This window comes from Castanea sativa, chromosome 8 (genome assembly GCF_040712315.1).
Source record: "Castanea sativa cultivar Marrone di Chiusa Pesio chromosome 8, ASM4071231v1".
NCBI lineage: Eukaryota > Viridiplantae > Streptophyta > Magnoliopsida > Fagales > Fagaceae > Castanea > Castanea sativa.
The window spans coordinates 38,067,512-38,083,769 of NC_134020.1; the positions used below are offsets into that span (position 1 = coordinate 38,067,512).

General features: G+C 32.2%; 1 protein-coding gene and 1 long non-coding RNA gene across 2 annotated transcripts; one reads left to right on the top strand and one right to left on the bottom strand.

Annotated features, from left to right (window-relative positions):
• Positions 1–5,330: 5,330 nt before the first annotated feature.
• Positions 5,331–5,804, top strand: LOC142606284 (protein FAR1-RELATED SEQUENCE 5-like). The gene has a single exon (XM_075777663.1). It carries the CDS (start codon positions 5,331–5,333, stop codon positions 5,802–5,804), a length of 474 nt encoding a protein of 157 aa, XP_075633778.1.
• Positions 5,805–9,829: 4,025 nt separating this feature from the next.
• Positions 9,830–15,808, bottom strand: LOC142608051 (uncharacterized). Its single transcript, XR_012839415.1, has 3 exons — positions 12,557–15,808; positions 12,347–12,434; positions 9,830–12,244 (listed from the first exon to the last, which is right to left on the bottom strand). It is a non-coding gene; the product is annotated as an uncharacterized LOC142608051 (long non-coding RNA).
• Positions 15,809–16,258: the final 450 nt, after the last annotated feature.

The window sequence follows — 16,258 nt, forward strand, 5'->3', positions numbered from 1 at the left end:
TCAGATGATATATTTAAATTGAAAAACTTGTCTCTTGCCAGTCAAGTTCATGCCATCTTTACCCAGTCCAGTGTGCAAGTTCATGCCATCTCAATGTGTCGTCCGATGGACTGTCCAGTAATGTTTCTTGTTATTTTGTATAAATACAATGTGAGTATTTAGAAATATGTGTAATTCTATATAAACACTAGAAACTGTTATTTAAACGATTGACAAACACTCCTAAGGGACTAAAAAACTCTTTGAAATCATAGTTTTGAAATCCGGATGGGACCGGCAGGTCGTACTATGGTAACCAGAAATTGATTATCATTCCTATTTTTTAAACTATCAAAATCGAAAATTTTTAGTGGGTGTTTGAGAGAGTAGTTTGAGTTATGTTGTTTCAGTATTTTTGATATAAAAATATGTACAATATTATTTAAAATGTGTGAAAATGTGTTATAATTATGCCTCCAAACCGACATAATTTTTCAGTAAAACTTTTGAATGGAGGTTAACCGGGCAGGAGTCCGACGGTCCTTAAAAAAGTCACAAAACATTGTCAAATCAATCTCCCAACATAAGATCTCCCCAGCTAAGCCACCTTGATATTTGCCTCTTGATATTTGGATTGGACTTCTTTGTTTTGTTTGTAATTGTATTTTGTCGGAATGGTCTACAGCTAAGCCGCCTTGATATTTGGATTTTTTAATTTTGTAATTGTGCTTGCCAGTATTGAAGAGTAAAGATATATTAATGTGATAATTTTAAAGATATTATTATATGCGAAATGTTAATATATTTTATTTTTTGAGAAAGAGAAATGTTATAAGTTATAACTATAATATCAACTGTATTAACTCTTCTAAAAGATTATGTCTATTTTACATAAAAAAATTTATCAACTGTATTAACTCTTCTAAAAGATTCTGTCTATTTTACATAAAAAAATTTATATTTTTTTATTTAATTTTTCACCATTACTTTATAAAACACCCACATTAGTCCATCTATTATATACTATATTTTATATAAATAATTTTTTTATATATATATTTTTTACAAAACACCCACTATCACTTTTACAAAAAACTCACAGTAGTTCATCTTTTTTTAATACTAAGATAATGTAAAGAAGAGCTACAGTAATAGTGCATATATGCATAATTACTGTAGCACTTGTGTATTTTGTACAATTTTACACTCACTGATGTGGATGTATTTTTGGTCAAAATATGTAAATTGAGCCACTTTTTGTATTTTGCAAGACTTTGCAACCACTGATATGGTTGCTCTAATATTTTCACAATAAATTTTTAGTAGTAGTCTGGTTTCATTGAAAATAAAATTAATCATTTTAGATATTTTTAAATTTTAATTAAGATTTTTAATTTGTATATATTTATTTATATATTTCATATTAATTAATTACTAAATTAATTATGATATCATTATGGTTCGCCTTCAGTCCAACCTAAGTTTGGCCTTATAAATTTTGAACTTCTTCCTTTACCGATTCTTTGAACGGTCTAGATCTGAAAGCCATGTTTAAAACTTGCTTTATTTTGTATAAGGTTTTTTGAAGATAAGCTACGTAGAGACCGTTTCAAGTCACGTGAGAGCGATGCTATGAAGCTTCAATTATGTGAGGATGAATATAAAAAATTTTATGAGCGTCGGCAAGGGACTCCCCCTCCCTAATGTGGTTGAAGAAAAAGAAATCAAAACTTGTATGGACAATGGGCAAAAGTTTGAAGTATTCATATGTTAATAAGCTATAATAATAATATGAATGCTCAACTATGTACTTGTTCTTAAGACATTGCCCCTTCGCGGGCCAATTATGTATTATTATTGTCCTAGGCTAGACATATATGTATTATATTGCCCTGTCGTGAGCCCAGACTTGTATCCTATTGCCCCATTGCGGGCTTAAACTCATGTATTTTGGACATTGCCTATGCGTGGGCCTAGAGGTATGTTTATATGTTTATGTAGCACTTGATCGGTATGTTGCAATAAAATCTTGTATTTGTTAGGCGTATGTAGCTTATGTGAGACTAACACATTTGGCATTCATGGATAATCTTGCATTTGCTAATATTTGTTATCGGATGTTTTTTTAATCTTTGATTGTAGGAATCTTATGACATGAGCATGGATTGTCCATGTACTTTAGACTGTGTCCTTTTTATTTTTATTTTTAAGGAACAATAGACTGTCTTTGAAGTCTTTTATGCCTGATTTATTTTGTAATTGATGTCCTTTTTATTTTTATTTTTTGAGGAACTATAGACTGTCTTTAAAGTGTTTTATGCCTGATGTATAAACTTTTTATTAATAAAAGGTAAGCTACACCTACATGACGTAATAAAACCCATAAAAATTTAACAATTTGAAACTCTAAAAGCTAGTCACAAATGAATCAAGATCTTGATGGTAAGACCCATGCAACAAAAACAACAAATACCCATAACAAATACCCACGGGTGCAAGACCCACCACCAACACAAGATTCTCCACCACCAAAACCCACAAACACAGCATATACTCACCACCACAGCCATGGCAAGATCGACCTCTGCCCTAGTCCGTGAGCATCGCACCATCTAGAGGCCTTTTGGCACTAGATCAAGGAGAGGCGAAGAGTTTCAGGGTTGGAAAAGAGAGCAACAAGAGAGAATGTGTTACAAACCCAATTGACCTAATTGAGTTTGTTGGTTGCTTTGAGTGAACCAAAACCTCCTAATTGATAAATAGACTACTTAGAGAGAGTCCAGACCTCTAAAGTGAATATTCACTCAATAATAATATTTTTCAGGCTTTTTTTATTAATCAACATCAAGCCATATAAATAGATGACTTTATAAGATAAAACTAATATTTAAATTCAAAAGAAACCTAATCTTTATCTACAACAAGTAGATAAGATTTATTCAAATACTAAGCTAACAATTTATCCTATTTGTTATCTAATTACCCAACTCCTAATAACAAAATAAAATATTAAATAATTAAATAAAGGGTGAAATACTATTTTGGTCTTTAAACTTTAAAAAGTTATTTTTTCATCTCTAAACTTTGTAAAGAGTTTTTTCAATAGTTTAGAGACAAAAATAGGGATGAAAAAAAAAAAAATTTAACAGTTTAGAGATGAAAAACAAACTTTTGGTAATGTTTTAAGACATATATAAAACATTTTAAATAGTTTAAGGACGAAAAATGAATTTTTCAATAGTTTATGAACAAATAACTTTTGGTAAAGTTAAGGAACTAAAATAGTATTTTACCCTTAAATAAAAACTAAGCACGTAATAGAATGAAATCAGAGAAATAAAGAGAGAGGAGTAGAGTGGTGTCGAAGGAGAGAAAGAGAGGAACAAGAGAGAGAAAAGCTAATTAAAAAAGAATAAAAGACTTTAATAAAAGGGGAGTATTATTTATATAATAGTTTAATGCTTAAGTCCATGGTATAAGTTGTAGGAGATGATTGTCATTTAACATAGATTATGCAAAATTTTATACTTGACTGAATTGAATCTAATTTTTTTTTTTTTTTGGTTGGCAGTTACCTAACCCATTTATTGAAGATTCAAAAGAATGTTACTTCTTGTATGATAGGATTGTTGAATTGTTTGATTTTTTTTTATATAAAAAAATATATTTGCTTCTAATTTATAATAGAGAAAGGGAATTTAGTTAAAATGTTTCCTATATATACTTCTTTCAATTTTTCATGTCTCTTTGTTTTTCAATTTGTGCTTTTTTTTTTACTTTTTTTTTTTTTTAACCTTGACTTAAAGTTTTGGATTTGCTTTTCTTGGGATCTTGTTCAATTAGGAATCCAACACTAGAAAGTTCTATATTTTTAGTCTCTATATTAGTTCAACCACAAAATGAATTTAATTGAATGAGAATCTTGCTTTTTCTTACAGCTTTTTTCTTACAGGTGCCTTGTCGATAAGTTTGCTTACTATGGTTGTTGAATTCTCCACTATCAACTTTAGCCTATGGGACACAACTGGTATCATTTATTTGATAGCTATTATAATATTTTTTGTTTCAAATATAATTTGCTCCTACTTGTAATGTCAATTTGCTCTCTATATGTACCAGAGTGCAATTAAGGATGTAGTTAGAGCTATTTCATGTAATAGAGTTTATTGTGTTGTTAGCAAGGTGTTCAAATGTGCCTTGCATTTGTTGTACTTTTGTGGAATTAATTTGAATTTCTAAAAATTCAAATTGGTTGTTTGGTTTTGTATTAAGTGGTTGGATTTACTCTTTACTTGTATTCTAAACTGAGTTGATGCGTTACCATTTTTCAATAGTAATATTAGCGTAAAATTTTTCAATTAAATTTTAATTTTGTAATAAAACAAGTTTGCCAAATTGGGCAAGTTTAGTATTGTAATAGCACAAAATTTAAATTTATTCTTAATTTTGCTTATGAATTTTTCTTCTTGTTTTTATTGGTTATATTGAAATTTAAAATTACTTGAATTGAAAATACAAGTGTGAGCAACAAAGAACCTGAAACAATCTCACTTTATGATATGGTGAACGACTTAGTACATGATGAGTTAGAAATAAACGAAGATCAAAATAATGTAGGCTTGTCATTGGATGATTCAAATCAACCTTTTGCACAATAGGCATTCAAAACCTTGTTTTGATATGGTATTTGATAACTTAGAGGCTGCTCGTACATATGCATTAGGTGAAAGGGTTTTAGTATATAAGTAAATCATACTCGAAAGAATAAAGATAAAATATTGGTTGGAATTGAATATATTTGTTCGAAGGGTTTTGCAGTCAATGTAATGAAGATAAACATTGAAGATAAAGAAAGAACAGGTCCAAAGCATGTAGAAACAAGAATGGGATGCAAAGCAATGATATGTTTAAAGAAATTTGATGATACATGGATTGTATGTAAGTTTGTGGAGGCTCATAATCATGAGCTTCTTACTCCTAAGAGTACAAGTTTGCTTTGTGAGCATAGAGTGATAACAAGTGCCCAAAAGAAATAAATACACTCAATGAGTAAGGTATAGCCCCAAACAAGATAATATTTGTGTTAAGTAAAGAATTTGGTAGTGATTATAATGTTGAATGTATTCTAGTCAATATTCAAAATTATTTGGGTAGTAAAACAAGAAAGTTGCTTCAAGATGACAAACATTTTATTGAGAGTCAATGTAAAAATTCAAGTTTTTTATGCAATTGAAGTTGATGAAAATGAGAGCATGGGTAATTGCTTTTGGATAGATGCTAGGTCAAGAATGACATACCAATATTTTGGAGATGTTACTTTTGACGCTACATACCAAACAAATCATTAAAAGATGCATTTTGTTCATTTCACTGGGGTTAATCACCATCATCTATCTATGATGTTTGGATGTGCTTTGGTTGTGAATGAAACAACAAAATCTTATGCATGGTTGTTAAAGACTTGGCTTAATGCAATGCTTGGAAATCCTCCTCCTCCTACAATTATAACAGATGGTGACAAGGTTATGGCTAAGGCAATTGCAGATGTATTGCCAAATGCAACTCATAGATTGTGTATGTGGCATCTTTTACAAAAAGTTCCAGACCAGTTATCCCATGTATATAATAAATATCTACATTTTCAGGAAGAATTACTCCATTGCATCAATGATACAGTCACCATTGAAGAGTTTGAGTTAGAATGGAGCAAGATTATGGAGAATTATGGATTGGGAAATAATGATTGGTTGGGAAATCTTTATATGCGGTGTGAAAAATGGGTTCAGAAATTTTTTTTTCAGGATATCTACAACTCAAAGGAGTGAAAGCATGAATAAATTTTTTTTAAATTATGTTCATTCAAGAACAAAGATAAGTGATTGTGTATCAATATGAGTAAGCTTTAAATGTTATCTTAAAGAGAAAGAACAAGATGTAAAGACAAAAAATTCAATGCCAATTTTGAAAACATGTTATAAGCAGGAAGCAGAGGTAGCAAAAATTTATACAAGAAGGATGTTTATGAAATTTCAAGAAGAGTTATTTTGCCAAGACATCCAAATATCGTGAAGAATGAATGAAGAAGATTGAGTGAAGAAATGGTGTAGTTTGCAATTTAGCCTATTTTTAATGATTTGTGAGCTTAAAGTCTCCATCTTACTTTGTTTTTCTTTTGCATTTTCCCTAATTAATATAATAAATCTAGATAGAGTGAAGCATCTCAAGCTAAAAGTTAATTTTGCTCAAGAAAACTTCTACCCAATTATAAAATAATAGTGAAGACCTATATTATTTTTCTTCATATTATCCTTAAAGCTGTAGTGATAATAATAGTATTATGAGTTTTATATTTTTGAATTGAGATTATCTTGGATGATCTTTTTTTGAGAGAAAGTATCATCTTTAATTAAATGACATTATATGTAAAAAACACCCTTTTTTTAATGACCATTTGTTTTAAATTTTACATTGGGATAAAAAGAATTAATTAATTATGTGGCTATGAATCAATCTAATGAGGAGAATTTCTGATATGTCTACTTTTCATATATCTCTGATCTCCACAATTTGCAAATTTTCTACGTATTCAAGCCCAAATGGTGATAGTTAAGTTTACACACTAGTTTATTTACAATTTGAGTTCACTAATATCTAAAGCATTTGTGTCCTATTGATATAGTAATTCTAAAAATTTACTTTTAAAAAAGTAAATGTTTCAGATTCATCATGGCAACAAAAGGGAGCGAGACAATGGAAGTAAGAATTCACTTGTCTGCGTATTGGGTGCATGGCAGCATATGGTTTTGGAATACACTCGTCAAAGATTGAAAGAAGAGCGTGAACCTGCACAGAACTACGTCGAAAGTTACTGCATAACGACTATTAGCTTTGGAGCTTAGAAAGCTATAGTCGTTACTGCATAACGACTATAACTTTATAATTCACTTGGAAACCAAAGCCTAGAAAAGCAATCACAGGCCCAAATATTAGAAAGAATTAAATCAGGAAGTTCTTCCCTCTAATTCTAATCATTATAGGAGACAAAAACGAAAACAGGAGGAAAAGAGACCTTATTGCCAAATCAACTCCACTACTTAAGCAGCCCAAAGGAGGGAAAATCCATCTTCCTGTAACCAATAAGTATCAATGCCAGATTAAATCCAAATTAGATATGGGGCAAGTATCACTAAAAGCAGAGATTAACTACATAAACAAGACACTAAGACAAATGCACAAGCACTGAATAAAAGTGCTATCCCTCAGTGGTGCAGGCATTAATTTCCCACAGGAGCATATTGAAAATACATGCATTCCAGAGCTACAATTCAGGACAACTCTAAGTTACAAAAAATATTTTTTTCAGAGAGGAAAGAAAAAAGAAAAGAAGAGAGCAATACTGCTCAAAACACAAAATCATATGTATTATTGAAAATAGATAAAATGGATAATTACAGATTGTCCACCTGTGGTTTAGCCCGAATTTAACTTACCCACCCATAGTTTCATTTTTGACACTTTACCCACCTAAGGTTCCGTTTACCCACCTCTGTTAAAAAAGAGGGGTAAATAAATCTTTTTACACCCATTTTATGTCTCTCTTCTCCCAAAACATTAAAAAAAAAAAACAAGATTAAAACATGATATTAGTTTCTCACAATTCACAATTCACAAACATGAAGAACATACACAAACATGAAGAACATACACCCAGAAAACTAATATAAATCAAATCAAGCAATACCATCAAAGATCTATCAAAATACAACCCCAAAACTTAAGTCAAAATACAAACATCTACACACCCACACACATCCAAACCCAAGTTCAATGTATTGAACTAATACACGAATTGTTAGTGACAGGATTAGAAATGCAACTAAACTCGAATAGAAAAGAAAGAAATATGCAGGAGGAAAATAATGGTCAACATATTTAATTAGAGAATGGAAAGTAGCGTTATGCCCTTTCACCTCTCTTTCTCAATCTTTGATCTTTACGGTGTCCCTGCCAAAACACTGTTCATTTTTTTTTCTTTTCCCTTCAACATTCTTGATTCAAACCCTATGGAGACCCATCATCAATCAGAAGAGTCACAAGGTGACAGGCTTTGGCTGCTTCCAAAAACGACAACAACATTCCCATCTCAAGTGAGTGTTTCTTTTTCTTTCAAACAATCATAGGCGGAAAGAGAATGGGGTTATTCCATTTCTTGAATTGGTGGTTTTCCACACCCAAAAAAAAAAAAAAAAAATCAAGAACTTGATATTTAGGAAAATGGGGTTTTTTTTTTTTGGTAATCATTTTCACTCAACACAAAACCCACTTTGATTATGCCCCGGAAAAAAAAAGCAATCACATTCATAGTTCCAAACACACCCATTTGCCCAAAAAAAAAAATTTATCAAAGAAAAGTATAACAATTAAACAAAACCCAAATGAGAAAATTAAAAAAAGTACATATATTCAAAAACCCCATATGAGAATTCACCTTATCTGATTCTATTCTTCTCTCTTATAGAGCCAGAACCCAACAAGGGGAGAGAGAGAGAGAGAGAGAGAGAGAGTTTTGTGAAACAAAGAGCAGTGAGAAAACGATCTCTTCTTGGAATGATTGATTTGTTTGATTTTAAGCCTATAACAAGCTTAAAATGCTGAAAATTTGGTAGTGTTTGATTTGTTTTGGGAGAGTAACGTCTGAAGGGGAGGTGGGTTATGGAGAAGAAATGGAGGGAAGCACAGGTGGGTAAAGTGTCAAAAATAAAACTACGGGTGGGTAATTTGTAATTATTCCTAAACAAAATCAATCTAGCCTTACTTAAGGCACCACAAGTGAATCCGCAATACATCAAACCCAAACAAAAAGATAAATCAACATAATGCAGACAGACCATACACACAATCCAATCTCAAATTAAAAGATTACAAACTGACATGTGTCCTGAAAAAAAAAGGGCAAAAGATAATAGGAATAAAGAGAAAGCAAGTAGTTAAAGAGGAAATTACCTTTTTTTTATACACAAGTTAAAGAGGAAATTACTGTCAATCTAAAATACAAAAGCAAAAAGGTTAAATAATAAATTACTATAGTCAATATAAGCCATTTATGTGGCGTTTGGTACGGGGAATCCACATTACTCCTAACATCCAGATTTCTAGGAATGTGATTCCGAATGTAGCTATTCCTATGTTTGGTTTCATTGGGAGATTCCCAGGAATGTGAGATGATAATGTTTGGTGTATTCCCAAGAATCTTAAATAAATTATTTGTTTTTCTCATTTTGTCCTTAGATTTGAATGTAAAGTACCAAGCCCATTAAAAAAAAAATCTTCCTTTAAATAAATAATGAAAAAATATATATAAACTATTAATTAGTCATTTAAAAAAATATATTACTCTAAATAGATAGATAAAAAACATTATATAAACTATCAATTAGCAACACATTCATTAAAACTGTAATCTAACATTTCAAAATGACAAGAATAATACAAAAATAACTATTAGCAGAGTTATTTATCATGTTTATGTTGTTTTGGCGGGAAAAGATAAAGACAAGAGAGAAGATATTGATAATTTGTTTTATAGTTTATCTTAATTGCTTAAATGATAAGGAAAAAGGGTTAAAATTGTCAATTTATAAAAAATACAATTTCTTTTAAGTTTGGGAATCTGAATTCCCACCTGTTTTAAAGGGAATCCACATTCCTACTGAGTGGGGTTTAAGGATTCCCCTGACATCTAATTCCCTAGCGTAATTTACAACCAAACATGAGAATCTTTAAACATTCCTAAGAATCCTAAAACATTACCCCGTACCAAACGCCACCTTAAGTTACTTAACAAATATATATACATAAGCCTTTTATGTTATAATAAGGGAAATGAAAGTTTACATATATATCCTCCTATACAAGAGAACCAAACTGACCTAGATGCCAAATTTGCCGCAACAAATGCCTTGAAAAGTAGCCTAGCACCGAAATCTCTAAAACAAATTGAACAACCAGGAATAGTAAACACATTTGAGGAAGAGCATATCAAAAGATTAATAAGAGAAGAACAAAGACAAGAATAAAAGGAGTTTTCAATTGTCGCATTCAATTACACAGCTCAAGCACCATTTTTAAGCAAGACTTAAACAAAAACCCTGTTGCTCGAGTACAAGAAAGCCTAAATCACAATTTCCCCTCCAGCATACATATCAAGTTTAAATAATCAAAAAATTTTGTTTCAACATACAAAACAATTGTAGGAGCTAGGAAAGTACTCATCACAAAACCACAAAATAAACACCACCAACGTATAAAGAAGTCTTCATGGCATCTGCTCACTCATTGTCTTTGAATAGGAAATCAATCAGCAACATATTATACGAATAATGATGTAAAATTCAAAGATGTAAGTTAAAAGCATTTCATTCACAGAAAAACCCAACTAATGGCAATTACAGGACAAATTAATAACGTATATTATTCTCCCTTGGCAACAAAAGCATTGGCATCAATCTACCTGCCCAACACTAATAAGAGGAATTTACCTGTCCAATACCAACAAGAAGCATGATCAAAATCCTAAATGAAAAGACTAAACAAAAAAAAAATTAAGACTTTTTAAGTTATAATAAGGAGAAAAGCACCAATAAATTCTAAATGACAATACTGAACAAGCTCAAAATTACATAGGTTGTAATTTAACAAATTGATGATATTAAGTTCTGAATGGTTGTGATAAGTCAAGTTGATGGCAATAGAAAATGGAAGCAGGACAAACATGTAGGACAGCCCTGGAGTTGGTTGAAACCGGAAAAATGCAGCCTGAAATAAACACAATCCACAAATTGGCATTTCCATGGGGAAGTTTAATATTTTAAACACATATCCAGCTAACAATAAGGGAAAAAAAGTATCAAGTTAGTTAAAACCACACAAATAAAGCCTGAAATACACAATGCAAGCACCATATTTCATTTACAAAGCAAATTTTAACTTTAAACTATATAATCACCAGCAAGCCAACAACAAGGGAAATGAAATTTTACATATTTATCCTCCTGTACAAGAGATCCAAACTGAACTAGATGCCAAATTGGCTGCAACAAAAGCCTTGAAAAGTATCCAAGCGCCAAAAGTATATCAAAAGATATATAAAAGAAGAGTAAAGTTGAGAGAACAAAAGGTGTTTTCCATTGTCGCATTCTATTACACAGAAGTTGAGAAAAAACAAATAGAAGAACTCTTCTCTACAAGATAAATACTTTCCTTCCCTGACATTTAGAGCAGTAATGTCTAATGAATTCAACTCATAACATATTTGACTCTTCACAAAAAGCATAAGGTTATAGTACAACAGGACCAAATTGAAGATCTTCAGTTCTGAAAGGATATGATAAATGCAAGTACATGGCAATCAAAGAAGGAACCAGCAACAGTCTACCCAACCACTGCCTTTCTATGACTAGGAAACAAAATATGATGCAAATCACTGCAGGATAAAGCAAAAACTTGTATATAGTCCCGTGGCAATCATATTTAAGTCACGATTACCCTACCTACCCCACACCAATAGAAGGCATTACAACATATAAAATAGATATTAGCTTGCCAACATAGAATGACTAAAATTCAAACAAAAAAGCAAGAAATGGACAAGAATATCACTGAGTTTCAAACACATTGGGTGACACCAAAATTTATAACCCTCATTGAACAAAAGCCTTAAAAAAGCATACATGACCCATGTAATAGAATTATTTAAAACATGCAAATAATTATCCTTATAATTCATATGAGTGTAGGATAGAATAAAGAAGATGAAGAGGAAAGAAAAGAGAGCTTCACGCCACACCAAACCAAACTCCACTGCCTAGCCGCCATGCACCATAAAAAATAATTCAGGTGAGAATTTTCCACATGCACCGAGAATTCCAAAAGTTGTTAAACAACAATAAAAGAACAAATCCACTAATATCTTATATGATCACCTTTTTTCGTTTTCTTTTTTTTTTATAAGTCTTATATGATTACCCAATGATGAAATTGATGATCTCAGGTTCTTAAAATTTGTCATAAGTGCAAGTAGATGGCCATAGAAAAAGGATCCAAGACAAAAATGGCAAGTAGTGTTGGGCTTAGTTAAAACTGGACAAATGGAGCCCGAAATACACACAATGCAAGCACCAATTTTCATTTACCATGAGAATTTTAACTTCTCAAACCCATCATTACCAGCCGGCCAAGAATAAGGGATCAGCTGCAACATAATAACCTGATAGAAAACAAGGCAAAGGAAAGTTTACATATTTGTAGTCCTAAAATACTAATAGCAACACATGAAATTAAAAGAGAATGGTAAAAGCTTTCTTATTACCCAAGAGCAAGAAAGATTAAAGACTTCTACACTCTGTTGCGTACGTAAATCACAATTTTCCCTCTGGTAGACACATCGAGATTCAAGACTTCAGGCCAACAGCAAGTAGGGACATAACAAAACGCCAGTGTTAATAAAAAACCCTTATATCCCGTCACGATCCAACAATACAAGAGAAAACTATATAACTTTGAGACCTTACAAACTCACCTATAGAGTGTACATAAGGAAGCAGATACCCACAGTTCTCAGGCATTTAGAGAACAGCCAGTCTTTAAAGCATGCAGATCAGATATATTATAAAGCCGAATTATTGCCAATCACAGGACAAAGCAAAAACCTGTATTATTCTACCTCCACAACCAAATTTGGATCACCATCACTGTCAATCTACCTGTCTCACACAAATAAGAGATGAGTTGTCCCAATCATAATGATCAAAACTAAACAAGAGTGTAGTACAAAGGGAAAAGAATTGCAATGGAAGTTCCAAACCATCACAGGCAGACACTAACAGGAGGAAAAGAGATCTTATTGCAGAATCTTCCTCCATAATTCCAAAAAAAAAAAAAATCTGATTCCTGTAGACATGTTAGGATTGAGATTTTAACACACTCAAAATTGCAGAAGTTGCCATAAAATTTTCTTTTTAAGAACTCACCTCTACAAGATAAAAACAGGTAAATCAAAATCAGTTTTGCCTCCAGTAAACAATCAAAATTAAAATTATCAACATTGTGTTCATAAAACCAAAAAGAGAGCATCACCAGCTTATAAAGACACGTGTTACTCAGTGCTCAAATGGTACAGAGTCCAAAATAACAAAGACTTCATACCAACAACTTGGTTCAATATTGACAAGATTTGACAACTCACTTCATATGATGAGGAAATCAATCGGCAATAACCTAAGATTACAAATTATGATGCAAATTCTTCATGGTATTCCCAGAAGGCCCAACTCATGCCAATCACCACGGCACGTGATCTGCCCACACCAATAAATATCGTTACTACAAACAAATCATATATAAGCTTGCAAAAACATAATGACTCAAAATCAAAAAAGTCAGCAGGACAAAGGGACAAGAATTCCAATGAAAGATTCGAACCCTCATTGAGTGTGACTGGAATTCAAAATCCTCAAGGAAACCAAATCCTAAGAAATGCATAAATGTCCCAAGTATTAGAAGGAATTAGAACAATTGGAAAACTATCCTTACAATTCATTTGATTGTAGGATAGAATAAAGAAAATAAGGGAGGAAAAAGGAAGCTTATTGCCAAACCAAACTCTACTGCTTGAGTTGCCTGGCAACAAAAAATATCCGGTGAGAATTTTTCAAATGGACACAAAATTGCAAAAGTTGCAAAATGACTAGAATTGATGACATTCAAAACAGCCATGTTTGAAGCTGGCTGCTTTTATCTTATATGACTGCCCAATGATGATATTGAAGGCCTTAGGTTCTTAAAAGTAGATAGAAGTGCAAGTAGACAGCACTAGAGAAAGGAACCAGGACAAAAATGCTAAGTAGTTCTGTAATTAGATAAAACCAAACAAATGAAGCCTGCAAATCACACAATGCAAGCACCAATTTTCGTTTACAATGTTAATTGAATTTTTAAACCTGTCATTACTAGCCAGCCAACAATAAGGGATTGTGCTCCTACAGACAAGAACCAAATCGATCTAGAAAAGCCAACTTCATAGAGCTGTCGAGGACCAAAACCTATAGGTAAATTGAACAAGGAATAGTACAGTATCATGTTAGTGAGAACACTATACTGAAGGACATATAAGCAAAATGTGAAATTCAAGACCCAAAAAAAGGGCTTTCTTATTGTTGCAGTCAACGCAGTCAAGTTCAAAAAAAATTAAGACTTCTATACAAACTCAGCCACTCAAGTACAAGAAAGTTCACTCAGTTTCCCCTGCTGTAGATAGATCACGATTAAAATAATCAACATTGTCCACACAAAACAACAAAATGGACATCTACAGTTTATAAAGAAACATGTCAATCAGTACTCAAATATTAGATCAGAAATAGCAAAAACTTCAAACTGAAAATGAACCTGATTTAATATTGACAGTATCTGCCCACTCACTTTCTACGACAAGGAAAGCAATCAGCAACAATCCAAGGTTACAAATTATAATGCAATTCTAGAGACATAAATTCGATCAATGTCGTTCCTACAAAGCCCAACACATGCAAATCATAACAGGATTAAAGCAAAAGCCAGTATTATTTTTCCCTGGCAAACATCGGCTACAAACTTTGTTAATTTACCTGCCCCACAAAGCCTAACAAAAGCAGGCCTAGATGTTATAAAGAATTAAAAGAGCCAACAATTGTATAGTTCTTATGATAGCAAGAGAGAAAGATGAAAGTGGAACGTAAAGAGAGCTTATCACTATATCAAACTCAACCACTTCTGCTAAGTACCCAAAAAGAAAATACCGGTTCCTATAGATTTATGAGGAATAGATTTTTAACATGCTCTAAGAATTTCAAAAAAATGAATAAAAAGAACTGCTATATTTTGGTATAATCCAACAAATATAAAGATAAATACTTATAACACTGAAAGCCTAGCTCTTCCCTGTTGCCAGATATTTGGAGACACAGAAAAGAATCAACAACAATCCAACTTAACAAATTATGACGCAAATCCAGGAATGTAAAGTACGTTCCATGCAATTCCCAAAAAGTCCAACTACTGCTAAGAGAAGAGAAAGCAAAACCGGTATTGTTTTACCTCTACAACCAATTCAGGTCACACATGGCTATGTTATTGCTCCACACCAATAACAGGCATCACTAGATTAAACTGAGTATTAATTATTGAGATTGCCAACACAAAATGACCAAAAATTAAATGAGACAGTAAGTAAAAGGAACAAAAATTACAATAGACGTTTCAAAACCTCACTCAGGAGACGGGAACTTGTACATCTCCTAATATAAGCATTCACACACCCTATTAGAAAGGAATTAAAACAAGAAAAAATTATCCTTCAAATTCTTATGATTGTAGTAGAGGAAAATGAAGAAACATAAAAAGGGAGGAAAAGAGAGCCTATTGCCAAATCAGACTCCACTGCTTAAGCTGAATACCGCAATAATAATAATTAAAAAAAAATCCTGCATTTGGTAGAAAGATAATAAGTGGTAAACCAAATTGGATATGAAACTCCCAACACAAGATGACCAAACGGATGTAGAAATCTCAAACTTTTAATGGCATTGGCATCGACTTCCAGCATGAGCAAACTGAAAAATGTAGTATACCAAGTACACAGTTCAGGACAACTTTACATTACAATAATTTTGTTTTCAAAATAAGAGCAAGTCTACTAAAAATCATGTTTCATCGAGAAGCAACAAAAACAAATCAACCTTGAGTAAAGCACCACAAGCATATGCACCACCACCTGGAATTAAATAAACCTTGATAATGCAGTCCGGGAAGCACAAAATCCAAACTAAAAAATAAAAATCTAAATTTAAAAATAAGCATCATTATTTAAGAAAACAATTATTACAAAGAAAGGAAAAAAAAAATATATATATATATACACACACTAGCCTCATCACACTATCTCTACCACCGGTGCCGTTGCTAATGGTGCTACTATCGATGCTCCTGCACCCGAAACTACTCGTGCACCACAGAATTGATTGCAAGAGTGAGTCTGAATTTCCCTCAATAGTAGTCTTTCCGTTAGGAAGAGGTTTGGAACCCTCAGTATAGTGTTCCTGGTGTAGCAAGAAAAGAAGCTGCATGCAAAACGGTGCTCAGATGAAAATGCTCTTTCTCAGCCATTGGATCAGTAAGGGTGTGATTCAGATGGATCAAGAGAAGACACTCCACATGTGTGATGATGCTCTTTTTTTAATTTTGA